The sequence below is a fragment of the Oryza sativa genome, chromosome 12 (genome assembly GCF_034140825.1).
Source record: "Oryza sativa Japonica Group chromosome 12, ASM3414082v1".
In the NCBI taxonomy this organism is placed as follows: Eukaryota; Viridiplantae; Streptophyta; class Magnoliopsida; order Poales; family Poaceae; genus Oryza; species Oryza sativa.
The window spans coordinates 6,163,636-6,187,288 of record NC_089046.1 but is presented as its reverse complement, the minus strand read 5'-3'; the positions used below and the strand labels follow the sequence as shown (position 1 = coordinate 6,187,288).

The window sequence follows — 23,653 nt, the reverse complement described above, 5'->3', positions numbered from 1 at the left end:
AGATGGACGAGAATGTCCTCTTTGTCTTTCTCGTACTTGTCGAGCATTTCGGTGTTGATTTTCCGAGGGTCAATGAACCCAGTATCGTAAACCCCCCGCTGTCGAGCCCTTTGAATCTCCATTCTACAACAATGAAAGAAAATTATTATTACTTACATATATGCCAGGAGCTAATTATTGAATGAAACAAATTGAACTCAAAGATACTTACAAAATCCATGCGCTCAGAAGAGAGACGTCGAGGGCGTCCCGATGGTACAGATCGAAGACATCCTTGAAATGATTCCATAGAACATCTTCTCCTTGCAAGAAGTCAGGGTTTCTGATCCTCGCTCCGAACATCTCTCTACCCTTGGCGCTCATTTCCATGTACTGTTCATGGAATTTGTACATTTGTGTCGGTAGGGACTGCAGCTGCTCAGTCCTGACAAGCGGTTTACCGAGTTCAAACTTGTATGCCACTTCCGCCTTCGGGATTGGTGCGCCTCCAACCAATTGAGCCACAGTTAGACCGGTGTCCGAAATGAAATGTTGTCGCAGCCATGCGCCTCCAACCAACCAATCGTCTCGTTACCCATGAGATGTTGTCGCAGCCATGCGGGGAAAGTATCAATGTGATGCCGTGTAATCCATGCATCGGACTTACCGATGTTTCTGGCGCGAACTAGAGCCAAGTGCTCCTCGATGTAAGGAGCCACCAATGATGATTGTTGTAAAACCGTGAAATGGGCTTTACGGAATAAATTGTTGTCTACCGTCATTATTGCTTTCCTTCCGAGAGTCCCCTTTCCCCGTAGTCTCCCTTCATGGCGTGATTCAGGTACCTCGATTGGGCGAACGTCTTCAATAAATTCTACGCAGAATTCAATGACCTCCTCTGTTCCATACCCCTTGGTGATGCTTGCCTCTGGACGTGCACGGTTACGAACATACTTCTTCAGAATGCCCATGTACCTCTCGAAAGGAAACATGTTGTGTAGGAACACAGGCCCGAGAATACCCATCTCTTTGACTAAGTGCAGGAGCAGATGCGTCATTATATTGAAAAATGAAGGTGGAAACATCAACTCAAAGCTGACAAGACATTGCACCACATCATTCTGAAGGTCTTCTAACCTATCCGGATCGATGACCTTCTACGAAATTGCGTTCATGAAAGAACATAGCTTTGTTATTGTTGCCCGGACATTGTCTGGGAGGATACCCCTTATTATAACTGGTAGCAGTTGTGTCATCAACACGTGACAGTCATGAGACTTTAGGTTTGTGAACTTCTTCTCCTTCGTGCTTATTATTCGCTTTATATTCGTGGAGTATCCAGATGGTACCTTGATGCTCTTCAAGCATTGAAACATACTTTCCTTCTCTGCCTTACTAAGAGTGTAGCTGGCTGGACTCAAGTAATGGCTGCCTTTCTCCTTTGGTTCCGGGAGAAGGTCGCCGCGTTGTTCCATATGCTTCAGATCATTACGTGCTTCCAGTGTATCTTTCGACTTTCCATATACACCTAGGAAGCCAAGAAGGTTTACACAAAGGTTCTTAGTGAGGTGCATCACGTCGATTGCGTGGCGGACGTCCAAGAATTCCGAATAGGGTAACTCCCAAAATATGGAGTTTTTTTTCCACATCGCCGCGTGACCATCTTCGCTCTCTATAGGCTGGCTGCCAGGCCCCTTTCCAAACACTACTTTAAGATCTTTCACCATAGCAAACACTATTTTCCCGCTGCGATGTTTAGGCTTTGTACGGTGGTCTGCCTTATGTTCAAAGTGCTTGCATTTATTCCATACTAGGTGGTTTGCAGCAAGAAATCGACGAGGACCCTTGTACACAACCTTCCTACAGTGCTTAAGATACGTACTTTCTGTTTCATCCATACAGTGAGTGCAAGCCTTGTACCCCTTGTTGGACTGCCCGGATAGGTTGCTAAGTGCAGGCCAATCGTTGATGATTACGAACAACAGCGCTCGTAGGTTAAACTCCTCTTGTTTGTCTTCGTCCCACACGGGGACACCTTTCTTCTTCCACCACAGTTTAAGATCTTCGACCAGTGGTCTTAGAAACACATCAATGTCGTTACCAGGTTGCTTGGGCCCTTGAATAAAAATTGGCATCATTATGTACTTCCTCTACATGCATAGCCAAGGGGGGAGGTTGTAGATACACATCGTAACGGGCCAAGTGCTATGGCCGCTGCTCATCTCTCCAAAAGGATTCATACCATCCGTACTTAAACCAAACCGTATGTTTCGTGCGTCCTTTCCAAAGTCTTTAAATTTTCTGTCGATGTTTTGCCACTGCGAACCATCTGCGGGGTGTCTCAGCATCCCGTCCTGTTGACGTTCTTTAGCGTGCCAACGCATCACTCTTGCAAGAACTCCAGAGTGGTATCCAACTTTTTGTGCCCCTGCTCGCAACCTGGGTACAACGACGTTCTGTGGTCCTCTAACATCTTGTCCAATATATGGGCCCCCTTTTCATTTTCGCAGTCCTCCTTGGCATCCTACAACATCTGACCAAGATCATCTGCAACGTCGATATAATCAGCATCTCTATCCTCCTCGCCCGTTTGATTTCCTTCAAATCCAGCGTACTGAGCAAAGTCTGGAATATTGTCGTCTTCCACTTCATCTTCTTCCATTTCAACCCCTTGCTCTCCGTGGGATGTCCAACAATTATAGCTTGGCATGAACCCCGACTCAAACAAGTGGAAATGAATAGTCCTGGATGCAGAATACTCCATCTGATTCTTACACTTATTGCATGGACAACAAATAAAACCCTTCTGCTTGTTAGCTTCGGCCACTCTCAAAAAATAATGCACGCCATCAATAAACTCTTTGGACCGCCAGTCAGTGTACATCCATTACCGATCCATCTACATGAAATGAAAAAAAATCGTACACAAATAATCATTCGTACAATAATGACAGTCATACAATAATGATAAAATAATCACAAACTCTTTCAACAGTCATACAATAATGACATATCATTATTCATACAAAAATTATAAAATATTCCACCAAATAATTCTTATTTATTATTTTTGAAGTTTTAAATTCTTTTAATTTTCAATTTAGTTTGTTTTCTTTTATTTAAGATTAACTTTCACTATATTTTCCTACTCAACTATTTTATAAAACCTTCTTTAGCAAATAAACAAAATTTCTATATATTCTTTCTGTTCCCACACAAATTTTCTCTCTCATCAACTTACAACAAAATTTTGGAGACAAAAAAGTGTGCAAAACATAGCTCCAAATGTAATATGACCAAAAAATACATTGGAGGATGAAGTTGCTAACCTTTTAGGCACCTCCGATTTGTATATAATCACCAAAGTAAATTCACTATAAATTTTAGCATGACCTCCCCTCTTTTTTGAAGAAATTTTGAAGCTTGCTCGGGCTGGAGGAGGAAGAAGACATATATAAAGGGGTGGGACTTTAGTCCTGGTTGGTGTTATCAACCGGGACTAAAGATAACCGGGATCATTACCAACCGGGACTAAAGATCCCGGTGATCTTAAATACCGGTTGGTAACACCAACCGGGACTAAAGATCCCGGGGGGGCCTGACAAGCCCTGACAGCATTTGAACTGGGACTAAAGATGATCTTACCAACCGGGACTAAAGATCAAATGTACCAGTTACCCTTTTTAACCGGGACTAAAGATCATCTTTAGTCCCGGTTTTTATTGTAACCGGAACTATTGTGGAAATAGCCCAACCGATGAAAGATGGTTTCTCCAGTAACCATATGGAGCGGATTACCAGTAACCACGAAGTGCATGCCGCTCGAGGAGTACGACATGTGTTGAGGCACATGACCGCCGCCGCCGTTGCTTGCTTGTTGCTGCCGTTGCTGTCGGCGTTACAAAATCGCTGATGGGATGAACGCCGCCCGAGGAAAAATACCTATACGTACGTGAGAGAGATTTGATAGGTATGGACAAAAAGGTTTATGTATTGGGGGAGATTCGATGGGCTTTTCAAGGCCCATGGCTTAATAATAGATGGCTAAGATAATAAGATTTACTTAATTAACGGTTAGATCTTTCTGATTAACGTGGAAGCTTGTAGAAAGTGCCCAATTAGTATAGGTATAGATTGTTAGCCGATTGGTTTCTTCCAGATTATATTGCTATATTATTGTTATTTGTCATCATCAGCCGATCTACTTTATATCATTATCTACATTGGACATATAGCCGATTGCTCAAAACCATTTTGCTATTGGCTGGTGTCGGCATCGGCTGGAATTGCTCCATCGGCTTGTCAGCCGATCGGCTCATTGATATGCTATTTGCATATCTTGTCAGTTGTAGGATCAAACTGACTGGCACGCCCGCACCTCACCAACCTTTGGACCTGCACTGGAGCTAAGCAGATCTCCCATACCACTGTGTGTTTTTCGCGTCAACAGACATTTAAGAGGTCCGCCTCGAAAAATAGAGTATTTTTTATGGCGTACCTCTTAACGTGGCCACCAGTGAAAATCGGTTTCCGCTGGCGGTCCTATACCCCTCACCCCTCCTTACGTTTTTGCTGGCGGTTTTAGTATGTGGCCGCCAGTAAAAATTATAATGTGACGCCATGAAAAATTATTTTTCTAGTAGTGCACTACCGTCATCGCTGGCAGATCCTATTTATAGTTCGTTTGAACTAATGTTTTATTATAATGAAATAAAAAATATAAGATCCATATTATCTATATTTTATTATATATAAAAATTAAAATACTTCATTTTAACATAGATCCCTAATGTAACAAATTGTGTCAATGTACTTAAGGGAGGGGTAGCTTGGTGGGACAAATAAAATATATTTATTAGCAATAATAACTTTTTTATTTGTTAAAAAATATATCCCCTCAACATTCAATTAAAAAGACAAAATACCTTGCTTTTTGTGTACACTTAATTTGATAGGCATCTTTTCTAAACATACTAAGTCTACTTTTTTTTCCAGATAATGAAGAACATTATAGATAATTGCCTCTAAGGATGAATGATATATTATATAATTTAAAGTTAACAAATAGATTGGAGAATTATCTAAGCAATACCGATGAAGAAAATTTATAGAGAAATAATACTTTTAAAACATGGCATGTGCCATCCGGTAGATATTCCGTCCATATAAGTTTCTCAAACAAAGCCGCCTAGGATAATGCTCGCATGATTGCATGGGCTACCATCCTAGTTACTACAGAAAAGTCACGATAAATCAATGGTCTGGTCAACCATCTCTCCATCAAGGTACTTATCACATTAGGACTTTAGAATTTTAAGAGAAGTTTCACTACCATAGAACAGTTTGTTTTTACATAATGGAATAAAATATCCCGGCCTTTGCTCATCAAAGCTACAGCCAATTATTACAAAAGTATCACTCAAACACTGAGTGTAGTTCAAATGAATTAAACACACCCAACAAAATAAAAGATCAAACTAAGATAAGGAGAGCACATTTATTCCAGTCTATTTGTGAATCTTCATCCATAGTTTGCAAAGAGTTGCATGACCGTTGTCTCAAGCCTACGACATGCAACATTCATAAGCTCTTGATCATCTTCACACATTTGCAGCTGTGCCCAAAATCGGAGCCAATATGTTGCCCTGAAAATTACCTGCATATATGAGAAAGATGGTGATTTGTCAAAAACCATATCATTCCTAGTCAACCATAGAGCCCAATATATGGCAGAAGCTCCTACAAGTATGAGTTTACTCTTCTCTTGTCTACCCCAAAAGCCAACCATCAAACATATTAGATATGGTAGTAGGAAGGTATAAACCAAGAGAGAACCGTAATGCTCTCCAAACAAATTTTGCATAATGACACTCTATAAAAAGATGTTGGATAGCCTCATTTTTCATACAGAAACAACATCTTAAACTGCCATCCCAATTTCGTCTTGCCAAATTATCCTTTGTTAGCACAACCCCTTTAAGCAAGTACCACATAAAAATCTTAATCTTAAGTGGCATCTTAAGCTTCTAAATAATCTTATTTCGCTCAATATAACCATTATTAATTAAAGCTAGATACATCGACCTAACAGAAAATATTCCATTCTGATGATAATTCCATCTAAAGCTATCAGAGGATTGATTCAATTGAATATGTGCAATAGAAGCACACAATTCATACCAATATGCAAGATTCTGACCAACTAATGATCTCCTAAAGGAGGAAACATTAAGTGGAACAAATCTCATAGCATTAGCAATAGTAGAACTTTTCCTTCGGACAATAGAGTATAAAGATGGATATTTGTCTTTAAATGCCAGGTTTCCTAGCCATTTATCTTCCCAGAACCTTATTTGTTTTCCATTATTTACAATCCAAGAACCCATATCTAAGAAGGTATCTTTGACCTTCATGAGTCCTGACAAAAAATGAGAATCGCCCTATTTCTTATTAACTTGGGTTATAGACTGATTGTAGAGATATTTCTCTTCAATAGATTTTACTATACACCTTCCTCGTTAATCAACTTAAACAACCACTTACTCAAGAGACACTTGTTTTGTATTTCGAAGTTATGAACCCCTAAACCTCTCTGATCCTTGGGTTGACAAATGATATCCCATTTAGTAAGTCTATACTTTTTTTTATGGTTATCCCCTTGCCAAAAGAACCGTGATCTATAATAATCAATTTTTTGAAGTACCCCTTTCGGTATCTAAAAAAAGATATCATAAACATAGCTAACCTTGAATTTACAGAGTTAATCAAAACAAGTCTACCCCTAACAGATAAATGTTTTCGTTTCCAACTACTAAGTTTTTTCTCAATTCTTTGCTCAATCATTTTCCAGTCTCTATTATTCACTATTATTCGGTTTTCTAAAATGCATTGGTATACCAAGATATTTAACAGGGAGAGAGCCAAACTTACAACCAAATATGTTAGAATCCTCATCATAATATTCCTTTGCCTGACCAAAACAAAATAATTCACTCTTATGAAAATTTATTTTCAAGCCAGACAACTTTTCAAACACAGATAAAATCAATTTAAGATTCTTCGCTTGTTGTAAGTCATGTTCCAAAAAAAATGATGGTATCATCTGAATACTGTAAAATAGATAAACCATCATCCACTAGGTGAGGGACTACCCCATTCAACGAACCAGCATCTTTAGCCCTCTTAATTAATAAAGTAAGCATATTTGTTACTATATTAAAATGAATTGAAGATAAAGGATTCCCTTGCCTTATACCTTTGTAAGTTTAAAAATTATTACCGGTCTGATCATTTACTCTAATACCAACATGTCCCCCTTGAATAAAAGAAGTTATCCACTCACACCATTTAGGAGAGAAACCTTTCATTCTGAACGGCTATTGTACAAAAGACCATTTAACCTTGTCATAGGATTTTTCAAAATCGATCTTAAAATCACAGCACTTTTATTTTTGCGATGTAATTCGTGCATAGTTTCATACAAAATAACAACACCTTCCATAATATTTCTCCCAGGTATAACAACACCATAGAACAGTTAATCACATACGTGTGTTAATGTCGAACATAGACAGGAAATGGGACGGAAACGTCGTCCCAGTCTCTAGAACGCGGAGAAGTTTTTGTCCGTGTGCCATGCAAAAACATCTCACAAGTGCCATACCACACGTTCCTTGACCCCATCGAATCAAGAAATTTGTGACTATTGTAGCGTGTACCATTTTTCTTGAACCGGGATCGAACTTTTTGACTATTGTTAATCCGGACGTCTTTAGACTCTAGGTCTACGTCTATGATGTGGATTTATCATAAATGTGAAATGCACGCATGAATCTACAATGTAGAGATCACATTTAGATGTGGGCGGGATCACAAACGTGGTTTCCCATCCCTGTCTTAATGTGAGCAAAAAAACAGAGACACAATTTTCTCTACATACGCATCCGATGACGTTAGAACCATATGTGTTACTGCTGACGCATAATGTTCCTAATTAGGGGCAGACGATTTCTTGAACTGTACTGACTAACATAGAGTTGAAAACAAACACAGCTAGTATCCAACCTTAGACGACTTCGCCATGTCGTCGTCCACCAAGAGGCTGGTTCGTCCTCACCATCTCGCGAAACCATTGCTTACCATGCTGCACATCCTCCTGCAAGTCCAGGCCATCGCCGCGCTCACCGACGATGCGACGGCACCGGTAATTCAGTGCCTCCCGGACCAGGCCTCCGCGCTGCTCCGGCTGAAGAACTCCTTCAACAAGACGGCGGGCGGCTACTCCACTGCATTTCGGTCGTGGATCACCGGCACAGATTGCTGCCACTGGGACGGCGTCGACTGCGGTGGCGGCGAAGATGGCCGTGTCACCTCGCTCGTCTTGGGTGGCCACAACCTGCAAGCCGGCAGCATCAGCCCTGCACTCTTCAGGTTAACCTCACTCAGGTACCTTGACATCTCTGGTAACAACTTCAGCATGTCCCAGCTCCCGGTAACCGGGTTCGAGAATCTCACCGAGCTCACCCATCTTGACCTCTCTGACACCAACATCGCCGGTGAGGTGCCGGCTGGCATCGGAAGCCTTGTGAACTTGGTGTACCTTGACCTCTCCACAAGCTTCTACATCATTTATTATGATGACGAGAACAAGATGATGCCGTTCGCTTCAGACAACTTCTGGCAGCTCTCAGTGCCAAACATGGAGACCTTGCTGGCAAACCTTACCAACCTGGAGGAGCTCCATATGGGAATGGTGGATATGTCCGGCAACGGCGAACGGTGGTGTGACGACATAGCTAAGTTTACACCTAAGCTTCAGGTTCTAAGTTTACCTTACTGCTCATTGTCAGGTCCCATCTGCACATCCTTGTCTTCCATGAATTCGCTCACTAGGATTGAGCTTCATTACAACCACTTGTCAGGTTCAGTGCCAGAGTTCTTGGCTGGCTTTTCCAACCTCACTGTTCTTCAACTGTCCAAAAACAAGTTTGAAGGATTGTTTCCTCCCATCATCTTCCAGCACAAGAAGTTGGTAACAATTAACATCACTAATAATCCTGGGTTATCAGGTAGTCTGCCCAATTTCTCACAGGACAGTAAGTTAGAGAATCTTCTTATCAGTAGCACGAACTTCACAGGTATAATACCGAGTTCCATAAGCAATCTCAAATCTCTTACGAAGCTGGACCTTGGTGCCAGTGGCTTCTCTGGAATGCTGCCCTCTTCACTAGGTAGCCTCAAATACCTGGATTTGCTAGAAGTGTCTGGGATACAGCTAACAGGATCCATGGCACCGTGGATATCAAACCTAACTTCTCTTACTGTTCTCAAGTTCTCTGACTGTGGATTGTCTGGAGAGATACCTTCCTCAATAGGAAACTTAAAGAAATTGAGTATGTTAGCATTGTACAACTGCAAGTTTTCAGGGAAGGTGCCTCCGCAGATCTTTAATTTGACTCAGTTGCAATCTCTGCAACTCCATTCGAACAATTTGGCTGGCACGGTGGAACTCACGTCATTCACAAAACTGAAAAACCTATCTGTCCTGAATCTCTCAAACAATAAACTACTTGTGCTACATGGAGAAAACAGTTCATCGTTGGTGCCCTTCCCAAAAATAAAACTCTTAAGGTTAGCATCTTGCAGTATATCAACCTTTCCCAACATCTTGAAGCATCTCCATGAGATCACCACTCTTGACCTTTCGCATAACAAAATCCAGGGAGCTATACCTCAGTGGGCATGGGAGACATGGAGAGGCATGTACTTTCTCCTCCTGAACATATCACACAATAACATTACAAGTCTTGGATCAGATCCTCTGCTTCCTCTTGAGATTGACTTCTTTGATCTCAGTTTCAACAGCATTGAAGGGCCCATACCTGTACCACAAGAAGGTAGTACCATGTTAGATTATTCAAGCAACCAGTTCTCCTCCATGCCTCTTCATTACTCAACTTACCTTGGTGAAACTTTTACTTTCAAGGCTTCCAAAAACAAACTGTCTGGAAATATTCCATCAATCTGTAGTGCTCCGAGACTACAACTCATTGATCTCTCTTACAATAACTTGAGTGGTTCGATCCCATCTTGTTTAATGGAGGATGTCACTGCATTACAAATATTAAATCTGAAGGAAAATAAACTTGTTGGAACAATACCAGATAACATCAAGGAAGGTTGTGCACTTGAGGCAATAGATTTAAGTGGCAATTTGTTTGAGGGGAGGATACCCAGATCTCTAGTTGCTTGCAGGAACTTGGAGATCCTCGACATTGGAAACAATGAGATTAGTGACTCCTTCCCATGTTGGATGAGCAAACTTCCTAAACTTCAAGTCCTTGCCCTCAAGTCTAACAAGTTCACTGGACAAATAATGGATCCTTCATATACAGTTGATGGAAACAGTTGTGAATTTACAGAGCTCAGAATTGCCGATATGGCCTCAAATAACTTCAATGGAACATTGCCAGAAGCATGGTTTACGATGCTCAAGTCCATGAATGCCATATCTGATAATGATACATTAGTCATGGAAAATCAATATTACCATGGGCAAACATACCAGTTTACTGCTGCAGTTACATACAAAGGGAATTACATCACAATTTCCAAGATCTTGAGGACCCTTGTGCTGATTGATTTCTCGAATAATGCATTCCATGGCACCATTCCTGAGACTATCGGGGAGCTTGTTCTGCTTCATGGGCTCAACATGTCTCACAATTCACTAACAGGACCAATTCCAACTCAGTTTGGCAGGCTGAATCAACTTGAGTCACTGGACCTCTCCTCAAATGAGCTCTTTGGTGAAATTCCCAAGGAGCTAGCATCACTCAACTTCCTTTCAATACTGAATTTGTCTTATAACACGTTGGTTGGAAGAATACCAAATTCATATCAGTTTTCCACATTTTCGAACAACTCTTTTCTTGGAAACACTGGTTTGTGTGGACCGCCATTATCTAAACAATGTGATAACCCACAAGAGTCAACTGTGATGCCATATGTTTCGGAGAAATCCATAGATGTTCTACTAGTCCTCTTCACTGCATTGGGTTTTGGTGTTTCCTTTGCAATTACAATCCTAATTGTATGGGGAAGGCATATGAAAAAACAGCGATGAGAGTACTTCGTTTATGTATACAACTCTAACAGTGCTGAGACAGGCAAATTTTTGTAATTGAAGCTATGAACACTCTGATCTGAGCAATAATTCAGGCACCACTGTATCTAGTAAAATGAGTTCGTACTTGCCAGGTAGTAGCTCCTCCACTTGGTTCTTGTAATGTGTTGGGGCAAGTTGTCTGCATCTACGATATATGTATGATTGAGTATTTTAATTTTGTGAGCTTCACAATATGAATCATTGAGAACATGTACAGAAAACCAAACAGAAATGTGAACTGTCGATTATTCTAATCCTGTGCTTCGGGTGAACTGCACATTGAGTTCTTCCCAGTTCCAAATTTTTGTGCTGCTAAGAAGTAAGAACAGTATGATAAGTCATCACTACAGCCTATATCAGAAGTTCAGAACGACTATCATTTACAGAGTTATGCTCATCAGAGGGCTGGATTTCAAAAAAATTGTACCCTTCAAAAAGAAATGATCGGCCCAGGGTACTGACCTCAGATACCCCCATAGAGTGTCATTGCACATCATCACAGGATGGTAATCATGCGAAAACGCTGGATCCAACTCCGCCGGCTCTCCTAGGCAAAACGTCGAACAGGGTGCCTGCACAGCCGAAGCATGTCAAAATGGGTGATACACCACAGCATATTCTGGGCACAATCGATCGACCTCGATCCCCTGCCCACCCACCTCTAGCTAGCAACAAGATGTCCCATTCACCTCCTGTCTCCTGCAGCAAGCGGCAAACGAGCGTCAGTCACACCTGAAGGAGGCAACCATCGTCACACATCTCTCGGTCACCGCGCCCGGCGCGCCGTTACCTGCTGACTGGCCGGCGACGAGTCCTTCCCCCCCGCGTCCACCGCCGCCGCTCGACTGGGCGGCGACGGCGCGCGTCATACCACAAAAGCTGCTCGCTGCGCACCACGGTGGCCAGGCCGCCAGGGGACCCGGTGAGCTCGGCGATCAGTGATAGTTGCAGGCCCGTTTTGTCATTAACGGGCCAGGTGAATTTTTATCTGTACGTTTACATTTTTTTTCTTTCATAAAAAGGAATAAGTACACCTACCCTCCCTCAACTCGTTGAGTCTATATGACATCCCTAATCGCTAATACCAGAAATATTCACTCCTCAAATATTCAAAACTGTGCAATCAAGATCCCGTTGCAGTATATATGGGTGGTTTCGCTGACGCACCATCCTAGTCAGTAATCTGGGCCCACATGTTAGTGAGAAAAAAATAATGCAGGTCCGCATCTATTCTTTTCACCCTTTTCTTCTTCCTTTTTATTTTTCTTCTTCTTTTCTTTTTCTCTTCTCTTTTTTTTCTTTCTTTGCCACGCCATGGGCGGCGGCCGGCGAAGTGGAGCGGGGCGTCGGCGGCGGCGAGCACCCGATCGACGGAGCGGAGCGGCGGCGGCGAGCGACCAGGCCATTTTCCACCAGCTGAACGTCAAGAAGATTGGAGAGGAAAGGACAAGAGAAGCGAAGAGAAAGAAAAGAAAAGAGAAAAAAGAAGAAATAAGATATGTGGGCTCCACATTTTTTTCATCTCACTTAATTGTGGACCCTATATTTTTATTTATTTTATTTTTGCTGACTAGGATGCCACGTCAGTAAAACCACCTATATATATATACTGTCATGGGATCTTGATTGTACGGTTTTGAACATTTTAAGGGTGAAGATTTCTACTATTGGGGATTAGGAATGTCACGATGTAAAGTTGAGGCATAGCAGGTGAACTTATTCCCATAGAAAAAAAATGCAGGCTTAGCACATTTCTCTATTTCTATCACGTGGGCTTGGCCCGTTTACCTTTTCAATTTTTATTTGTAAAATGCATGCTCGGCCTATTTCTTTATCATGTGGGCTTGGCCCATTTTAATCAAACTTTGTATTTTATAGGTGTAAGTTTTTTCTGCCAAAAGTGTATACTTACATGTATAAGATCTATACATATATGTGTATTTCTCATACAAAGATTTTTATACGTGTATATACAACACACACACACACACACACACACACATATATATATATATATATATATATATATATATGTGTGTGTGTAATACTATAATTACATCCCTATAAACAGGTATACAAAGTTTGTACGCATTCATAAATAATATATATGTATATATAAAGTGGGGACTGTCTGCAGTAGTACAGATGATGCAGTAGCGGAAGATCTGCATCCGTATATACTCCCTCTGTTTCGTTTTATTTGACGCTGTTGACTTTTTAGCACATGTTTGACCGTTCGTCTTATTCAAAAAATTTTGTGAAATATGTAAAACTATATATATACATAAAAGTATATTTAACAATGAATCAAATGATATGAAAAAAATTAATAAATATTTAAATTTTTTAAATAAAACAAGCGGTCAAACATATGCTAAAAAGTCAACGGTGTCAAATAAAACGAAACGGAGGGAGTATATTGGAGTCGGACCAACCACGCACATGCACCCTCCAGCAGTCCGCCTCCCACCAGGGATTGCAGTTCCCATTTTCCCATTGGTAGTGTGTGGGCTTTTGTCTCCATTTAGTAACGTAGGAGTATCTATCTGCGCAGAGTGATAATTCGAGATGTAAAATTAAAATTTGGTGGTATAATCGGTATTTTAGTCTCTCAGTTTTATATTATAAAATACTTTTACTTTGTTTTCTAGTTAAACTTTTTTATATTTAATTAAGTTTATAGAAACATTTATAACATCAAATTGATTAAATCTAACATTGAGTATATTTTGATAGTATCTTTATTTGTTTGTTTTAATTAAATCTAACATTGAATATGTTTTGATATTATCTTTTGTTTGTCTTTTATTTGTTTGTTTTGTGTTAAAAATATTACTATATCTTCTATAAACATGGTCAAACTTTAAAAATGTTTAACAAAGAAAACGTCAAAAACATTGAAAAACAGGGAGTAAATTTAAGAGAACTTAGGCTGTGTTCGGCACTACCTGTTCCCATGCTCTCCTCCTCGTTTTCCGCGCGCACGTTTTTCACGCGCACGCTTTTCAAACTGCTAAACGGTGCGTTTTTTACAAAAATATTTCTATAGAAAAGTTGCTTAAAAAATCATATTGATCCATTTTTAAAAAAAATAGCTAATACTTAATTAATCATGCTCTAATGGACTTCTCCATTTTTTATGCGGAGGGAATGGGTTTCCATCTCGGGAGAACGAGCGCAGCCTTAATTACTCATGTTCGCTGTGGTCAATTCGTAGAACTGGTTGGCAAAATGTAGAATTTCTGTACGCATAGATTCCTATCATGTTCTTTGTTATTATGTTCATGTATTGTTTTCAATCCTATATTTGAAAGGAGACCTACAAGACTACAAGTCAATACAAATGTCTTGGGCCAGAATACAAACGCGCTGCCCGGTCGCTCTGTCCCGGGGGCGACGCGGGCAGCGAACAAGCCGCGCCGTCCCCGCCCTTCTCCTCCCCTCCCCAGCCTCACCGCCGGCAAAGCCGGGCGGCTGCAAGGACAGCGGCGGCGGGGCTCTCTCTCCCTTATGGGTGTAAGTGGCTAACCCGCGAAACCCACTTATAGGCTAAAATAAGCCGTGAACCCGCTTATTTTTACCTATAAATGGGTTCGCGGCTGACCCACTAACACCCTTACTCTCCCTCGCTCGCGGCCAAGACGGTTGGGACATCGGCACGGCACGAGCTCAGGGCATGGCGTTGGCGCCGATCGGCGGCGTCCATATCCGGTGCCGTGGTGCCCGGATCCGGTCCCCCAGCGACGGGCGGCGGCGTCCTGGCAGCTCGGCGGCAAGGTTTGGCGGTAGGTTTGGGCGGCGGTGACCTGGCGCGACCTGGCGGCGGCAACCTGGCGGGAGACGCTGCCGGAGCTGCCTCCGGTAGCCGAGCACGAAGATGCGGCCGGATGACGGATGCGGCGGTGGAGGTGCCACAAGAACCGGTGGTGACGCCGGCGATGCGGGAGGAGGCAACGACGCCTCTAGCCAGATCTGGCTGGTGGTGGCTGCGGCTGCCGATGGCGGCAGTGACGGCGGCTGTGGCGGCATCGATGGCGGCGGCTGGCTGGCGAGGCAGCGGCCGTGGTGGTCGAGGCGTTGTGGAGGCGGTTGTGCGGCTTCGTGGGTAGCGAGGCCTGCCGTGCAGGCGTCGTGGAGGCCGGCGACGTGTGGCTGTCGTGGAGGCCAGCGTCGTGTGGCAGCGGGAGGGCGTCATGGAGACCGGCGGCGGTATGGAGTCACAGCCGGTGACATGGAGCTCACGGGCGGCGACAGCGGGTGCTAGTGGCTACAGGCTGCAACGGCGGACGGCTTGTGGCGATGGCCGTGGCGACCGTGGACATGGTTGCGGCGGAGGAGGTGAGGATGGCGACGGCGAGGTGGCTAGGCGTTCAGAAGCAGCGGCTGCGGTGGCGGTGACCGCGGTCACCGGAGGCATGGTGGCTTCGGACGGCTAGCCGAGGGCGTGGCAGACGGTTGCATCTGGCCGGCGTGGCATCGTTTGGAGGAGGGGTTGGAGAATGGCTTGGCGTAGAGAGGCGCAGCCGATGGCAGCGGAGGCCGGCTCGGCGCGAGAGGCGCGTTCGGCGGAGATGGAGGCCGGCTTGGCGCGTGAGGCGCAGCCGATGGAGGGAGGCCGGATTGGCGCGAGAGGCGCGTCCGGTGGAGGAGGCCGGTTTGGTGCGTGAGGCGCGGCCAGCGGTGGAGGAGGCGACCTCGGTGTGAGGAGGAGCTGCCGGTGGGTGTAGCGCGGTCTTCGGCGCACGAAGGCTGGACAGTGGGGGACGCCGGTGCAGGGGTCCCACTTGTCGGCAGAGCTTGAGTGGTGGTGGAGCATCGGTGCGTCAGCCGTGAATTTGCAGATGGTGAGCGGCGGGTGAAAACCTAGCCCGGCCTTAGCCGGACCGACAACGATGGTTCATTCCCCCTCCTGAGGGCGTTGTCGTGCTGTCTCACCCCTCAAGAGTGGTTGTCGGGCGAAAGCCCAGTCTTGGCTTCTTTGAGCCTGACGGACGGCGGCAATGGTTTTTCCGTCGCTTTTCTTCTTGAAGACGTCGTTTTGGCATCCCCTAGGGGGCAATCTCGTCTGTGTTCCTTTGTTGGTCTAGCGGCGGTCGGTCACGCTTAGCGGTGGCCAGTTCGGTGCTAGCCTTCTCCCGGGTTGTGTGTTAGCGTTGTCGGTGTGTGGATGGTGATATTTTTTCCTTTTTCCTAGTTACGACCCTCCAGGGTTGTAATCTTGTAATTTTTTCCTGCTCTATCAATTGAACTTCGCACCGTCTCGTGCGAGTCGTTAAAAAAAAACTCTTGGGCCATGGCAAGTAATAATAAATGTATGCCCACTTGATCAATAATCCCAGACTGAGCACATAGACTGAGCACACAGATTCGATTATTGATCAATAATGTTGGGCAGGGCGTAATATTTTTCTATCCGTGCTCAGGCAGCACTGCACATAGAGAGGGACAGGCATGTGATCCCAGGGATAATATTGGAGCTGTCAGGTGGCATGTTCATGGGCCACATGTTAGGGAGAAATGTGGACCCCCGTTTTTAAAACAGGAATCAATCGTATAAACAGTACCATTTTCCTGGATCAAGTAGTCTGGTACACACGAATTCATAGCTGAAATACCAAGTGTACATACACGAGTGTCTAGTACGAATTATTACATCATAAGCCCGCAGGCATAGTTTTAAATCATCGGACCGAGCGGTCCGGAATACATACCAAAAGTAGAAGTAGACAAGACAGCGGAGTTAAGGCAGCGGCACGCCATTGCCACAGGCAACGACTGTAACTAAGACCTACTGAGCGCCATCGTCTTCATCACCCTCCTGGTAGTAAGCGTAGGGATCCTCCGAAGCTTCATCTCCGACCTCTGATTAAGTTTGTATATTGCAAGGGTGAGTACCAACTGTACTCAGCAAGCCACCACAGCAACAATGCACATGACAGGGGTATTCAAAGGATGGCTATGGTTCTTTTGCGCAAAGCAAGTTTTGTAATTCTTTTCACAAGCCTAAGACCTAGCACAGACTGATCAAATTTTAGTACCAGTGTTCATATTAAACAATGACGGTTCTGTCCACCATCCATTGTGATCCCAAGGATGGCTTCCCACCATTGAGTTGTCATGGTTTTCTGAGGACGTCCACCTTCCCGTCTCTCAGGAAGTGGCTCCATCAGCATAGAAATCATTATGCAATATCCCATCCCACACAAGTTAAGAATTTAGAGTCTAGCCAAGTGTAATACATGTCCCGGTGCTCAATAACCGCGAGCACGGCTATTCGAATAGATTTGGTTTACTCACACTGCAGTGGATGTACACTTTACCCGCACTCTGCGACTGCCCAACATTTGAGCCTCGTCTCAATACATGAGACGCGTCACGGCAAAGCTTTTCGATAACCTCGCATTGGCAGTACCCGCTCCATGAACTTTACATCCTCATGCACTCTAGGCGTACAAGGTTTCTAGCAGTGAGAGGAGTTCTGGCGCACCCGGGAAGGAAAGACTCACACATGCATTAAGTTATAATTATGTTTAGATTCTCTCATGGCAGTCCTACCGATGGCGACACCACTGTAGACACCTGCCTCGCGGTTCTACCAATGGCTGCCCCATCGTAGAGCCCCTGCCTCACACATCAAGAAATCACTATGCATGGATACTGCCTCCGCTCAGCTATCTATTCTGCTAGGTCTATACCCATACGAGAAGTGCGGTTGTACGGGGGTCGTTTCATGCTTAACTCCATGGCTCGGTCCTTAATTGGCCTGGGTCGGTACTAGCCTTTTCTGGATACCACCCAAATCCTCCGTCCGCCCCAGTCGAAAACAGTTGTTTAATTTTATTTCTCCTTTCACAAATCATGTCATCAACATCATGGCAATGTGGCGCTCATGTCTCCACATGCCGCATCTCAATTACCTGCCCAAGCATATAACTTTTGATAAATTTGAGTATGCATAAATCTAGAGTAGCATTTCTAAGCATTTGTCATAGTTGACTAGGGACTTATACGTAAATCATGGTTACAAGGATTTAAGGGTAAACAATAATCAAGGCATGGCATAATCACAAGTAGGATGTTCATCATTGCATGCAATTTTATTTGTAAACAAAATAATTTTGCAAATGGGATCAACATGTTCAAGGAATAGTGATGATTTGCCTTGCTCAAAGTCTTGCGGGTCTTGACCTTTGCTCGGATCCGCAACTCCCTCGGGCTCTATAGTTACGTGCGAAAATTGATTTGAATTCGGTTAGAATTCAAATAAAAATCCAAGTAAATCCAAATGGAAGTCGAATGCGAAAGTCGATTCTTTTATATTAACTTTACTATTCACGAACTAGGGCAAACCCAATTTCGATTTATATATCCTAAACTATTTTGCGGGTATAAATATTTTATTAGCACAAGTTTTTAATTTAATTAGCCCGAGTATTACATCCATTTAATAGGTTAGAAATTTCCATCGCAGGCTAAATATCGGACAAAATCCAAAAATTATCTTATAATATTATACGATTTAATTTAGTCTATGACTAAATGATTAAATATAATATACGTCTAAAATTCCTAGTGATTAAATCCGAATTTCTACCGTGAATCGATTACTTATAGAGATTACCCAAAAATAATCTATAATAGTCTATAAGAATTCATCTAATTGTTTAGTTGTTAATTACATTTAAACTACTACCGCGAATTGACAAGAATAATTTATAATAATCTATGATTATAGTATTATTTTGCAAATACTACACTTTAGTTAATCCTATAATTAACTCCTAATATTTTAAATATCCTAAATCTCCTCCTAATTTCTTATTTATTTTACTTTTTCTTTTTCTCCCTTTCTTTTTTTTTCCTTCCTTTCTTTTTCTCTCTTCTCTCTTTTCTCTCTCCTCTTTTCTTTCTTTTCTTTTTCTCTCCTCCCTCCCGGCTTCTTTCTACCTCTCTCTCTCGGCTCTTGCTCACCCAGGCGGCGACGGCGGTGGACGCGAGGGGGGGGGGGGGGGAGAAGACGGCTCACCGGCGGCGGCGGCGGCGGCGGCGACAACGGCGACGTGGCACCCGGCGCGGTGCGGCGTCACCGAGGGCGGCGGCGCGGCGGCTCAAATGCGGCGGCGCAGCGGCGCGAAGGCGGCGGCGCGGTGGAGTGGGTAGAGGAGAGGAGGAGGGAATGGAGTGAGGGTAGGGGAGAAATGGAGCTTTTATAGGGGAGAGGGGGAAAGGTAAGGGGGAGAGGGGAGAGAGGGGAGGGGCGGGTGACGCGACGGCGGCGCGGCGGCGTGGGGTGCGAGATGGCGGGCGGCACGAGGTGACGCGACGGCGGCGCGGCGCGGCAGCGGCGATGGCGACGGCTCGCGGCGACGCGACGGCGCGACGGGACGGCGGCGAGCGACGCGCGACAGGCACGGGCGCGGGGCGCGAGGTGGTGGGCACGCGACGCGAGGTGATGCGACGGCAGCGTGGCGACGTGACGGCGCGACGGGATGGCGACGCGACGGCGACGGCGCGAGGCTCGCAACGACGACGGCGACAGCGACGATAGGACGGCGCGGCGCGGGGCTTGACGGCGACGGGCGGCGACGCGGCGATGGGACGGCTGTGCGGGGCTCGAGGCGACGCTGCGACGCGGCGGCGGCACGCGCGGCATAGGGGTGGCGACGTTGGCGCGGGCTCGGGGCGGCTAGGCGACGCGATGGGCGGGCGGCGCGTGCGGCAGAGGAGGGGCTGGGCTAGGGGACCACGATCGAACACCTGGCGGCCGATGAATAGTGACTTTTCCAATTTTTCCCATTTTAGTCTATTTCCTATACAAATTTGATTCTATAATTCCTAATTTTTGCATATATGAATTTTACTAAATATTTGTGTTATCTCAACTAATGAATTCACCCTAGATTAATATTACTCATATTTTATTTTTATATAGTTTATTTGAATTTTTAATTAGGTTAATTCTTGCTCCATCGCCATTACCATTAAGGTCGCGATAATGTTTTATTTATTTCTATCCTCACCCAATCTTTATTTATCCAATTTGATTTTTAGGGTTTATTCCTAGTTAGGTATTCATTATTCGTGATTAATAAATTCCGAGATCAAAATCCAATGACATAGGCGAATAAAATCGGCATGATGCTATTTATTTAAAAAGTTTTTGAAGGTCCGTATTTTCAGAGTTTGTTTTTATTGATCAAATTTTCAGGGTGTTACAAGAAAATAGGGCCATCATCGAGAAGGAAAGGAGAGAAAAAAAATGAGAAACGGATAGGAAAAGATGCCCACGTTGCCAGGTGCTATATTTTTTTTACACGGTAGGAACGTAGACATTCATATACATGCCCACACTCTCACCCATATAAACGTATAAACGTGTACGTACCTACCTCTATAATTACCTCCGAGAGGTTATGTTGGAATATCTAGATATCGAATGTTATTACCACATATATCTTGTTATCGACCGATACGTTGTCTACTGCTCAAAAATAATTACTCGTAAATGTGACCATCTGTGTCAAAGGTTAGAACTTGACATCAAAGTCAAATGAATAGATTCTACCATAAGAAACATATAAAACCATATATAACCAACTGAGCTTCGCTCAGCTCGCATGCATGTGCACATTAAATTTATTATGAAATTTGAGGAAAAATTAAATTAAATATTTTATTATAGATTTTAATTCAATTAATTATGAAATTTGGTTCAAGGGAGATTTTGGGGATTGTTATCCAAGGTATGGGAATTAGAGCTTAAGCAACAAATTTGGACTGAACAAAATTTTAAATTCAATGGAATTTTGTAATTAGGAATACTGGAAGGGAAAAAGGAGGAAATGAATGTGGAATTTGACTGTACTCTATTTTTTTCCCCTGGGGATTGGGGGTACGGGATTTGACTTTTTTTAATGTAAAGGAAAGGATTTAAATTGACATAATTGGTTCGATTCTCAAGCGAAGCTAAGAAATTTAAAATTATGAAAATTAATACACATAACATTAAAAGAGTTGTTAACAACTTAAAAAGTAGGGCATCACGACGTCGATATTGTCTTGATACTCTGACAGGAAGATGTCCTGTTGCCCAATTGTGTGTCGATGTAATAATACGGAAAAAGATATATAATACATCTACTATCAAGTACGTACTATATATGTATCTTCGATATACCTATATATACTATCAATAGCTTTCTTGACGCTATCTCTCGTCAACCCACGACGATCTAACTGCCATGTTACCACTAGATATATCTGTCAGCTCAGATGGTGCCTTTGTCGAGTCACACCTAACTGAATTTGTGGCCACATGTAGCTGACGAGACTATAAGAACAAGTTGAAAATGACTGCTACCTCTAATTTTAACCATATCACTAATTCATTAGTTAAAAGTTAAAAGATAACAGTATGTATAACATATTACTTTAATATACAAATCGTAATAATTTTTTTTGTTGGTTCACTCTCTTTATATTTTTCTTGGATTTCACTTTTTTCTTGGAGATTGTGTAGATATTGTTTTCTATATGAGGTTGTGGCTCATTCTCTCTTCCTACTTTTCTACTCCACCTCATTACATAATCACATGTGTCACTTTTAGAAACAACAGATAAATTCTATGAGTATACCACTAGAGCCAACTATTGGCTCTATTTGTTGTCATATAATCTATAAAAAATTAGTAGTTCACTCATATAATATTTAGATATATATTAATAATACTAATACGTCATATAATTCTATAAATCCGTTTACACGATCTTATAGTATTTTGCTCTAATGTAAACTTGTGAATGCATATAAATAGTCACGCGCTTCGTATATGCAGACATCTATCGTCGGATCTTCCTGTCGATCTATTCTGCTGTTAGGATTTATAAGGAAGATTGTTTTCCTACTTCAGTTAACCTAAGAATGATTGAATGATTTTAGCTAATATGCATGCATGTATGGCGATGTACGGGGGTTTGCTCTCCTGAAATGTTTTGTTTAGTAAAATGTTGCCAGTATTTGTTAACGAAAATGCATGCATCAATTCATGGACCCCCACCGCTAGCTACACGTTGGGTCCGTTGTCCTGGCAAATTTCCAATCCATCAGGCCAACAATTATTAAGTTGCATGCAGCATACTTGGCTCATGTGCTAATTAACTTCCCGATGCCCCAATCGAGCCTCTTTTCCACTTGATTGTACACCATAGCATCCTACTCCCTCCGTCCCAAAAAACAAATCTAGTACTCACTGGTGGAGAAACCATCTTTATTCCCGGTTGAAAACCCCCCTTTAATCCCTGTTTTCCAACCGGGAGTAAGGATCCGGGACTAAAGATGGACATCTTTAGTCCCGGCTGAAATAACCGGGACTAAAGACCAACCAGGACTAAAGAGACAATAGCGGGCAGTACAGCTGGTCCCTTTTTCTTTTTCCTTTTTATTTTCTCCCGAATCAAGTAGGCAAATCCCCAAATCCCCAAATCAAACTAACATCCCAAATTCACATCACCAAATCCACATCACAAATCAAATACATCACAATATCCTAAGAAATTACTCAAATACATCACAGATCCAAACAATGAATCACAAATTTGTAACTTCTCAGACAAATACATCTCAGTGAATCATCACAAATTAAAAAAAAAAAGAATGCCGCTGCCGCCGCCGGTCGCCACGAACGACGGGCGCGGCCCTGCCGGCCGAGGCCCTACCGCCCGCCGCCCGCCGCGGCCGTGGCCCCGCCATCCGCCACCCGCCACGGTTGCCGCCGCCTGAGGCCCCGCCGCCCGCCGCCCTCCGCCGGGCGCGGCCCCGCCGGCCGCCGCCAGCCGCCGCCGCGCACGGCCCTGCCGCCGGCCGGCCCGCCGGATAGGAAGGGGAGGCCCACCGGGAAGGGGATGAGGAAGGGGAGAGAAGGGGAAGGAGAGGAGGAAGGGGAGGAGCTGGAGAAGAGAGTTAGAGAGGATAGATCTGACGAGAGGGGGTGAGATTCGATCTGTTAAGTTGTAACTGTGGAGGAGAGGATAAGGGATAGGGATTATATACTACGTGTTTAATTTTAGTCCCGGTTAGTACTACCAACCGGGACTAAAGATCATCTTGATCTTTAGTCCCGGTTGGTAGTACCAACCGTGACTAAAGTGGTGATCTTTAGTCCCGATTATTGACACCAACTGGGACTAAAGATTCTCGGCCCCCTGACATACATCTGATAGGGGATGAACCGGGACTAAAGATGATCTTTAGTCCCGGTTGGTATGATCAAAATTTTTATAACCGGGACTAAAAATAATCTTTAGTCCCGGTTCTTTTTGGATCCGGGACTATTGTGGATTTTGCCGGACCGACCAAAGATGGTTTCTCCACCAGTGACTAGACGTGACATATTCTAGTATAATGAATCTGGACAGAGACATGTATTCATAGTACTAGGATGTGTCACGTTCAGTACTAGGTAGATTGGTTTTCTATAGAACGGATAGAGTAGATTTCTTCTATTCTAG

At 43.6% G+C, this 23,653-nt stretch overlaps 1 protein-coding gene and 2 pseudogenes across 1 annotated transcript; 2 read left to right on the top strand and 1 right to left on the bottom strand.

Moving 5' to 3' along the window:
* Window positions 1–506: 506 nt before the first annotated feature.
* On the bottom strand, window positions 507–2,366 carry LOC136354775 (uncharacterized; annotated as a pseudogene).
* A 5,403-nt stretch (window positions 2,367–7,769) lies between these two features.
* On the top strand, window positions 7,770–11,400 carry LOC9272507 (receptor-like protein 7). The gene has a single exon (XM_015762741.3). The coding sequence runs from the start codon at window positions 8,060–8,062 to the stop codon at window positions 11,102–11,104; it is 3,045 nt and encodes a 1,014-aa protein (XP_015618227.1). The 5' UTR covers window positions 7,770–8,059; the 3' UTR covers window positions 11,105–11,400.
* Window positions 11,401–15,084: 3,684 nt separating this feature from the next.
* Window positions 15,085–15,638, top strand: LOC107278440 (uncharacterized; annotated as a pseudogene).
* Window positions 15,639–23,653: the final 8,015 nt, after the last annotated feature.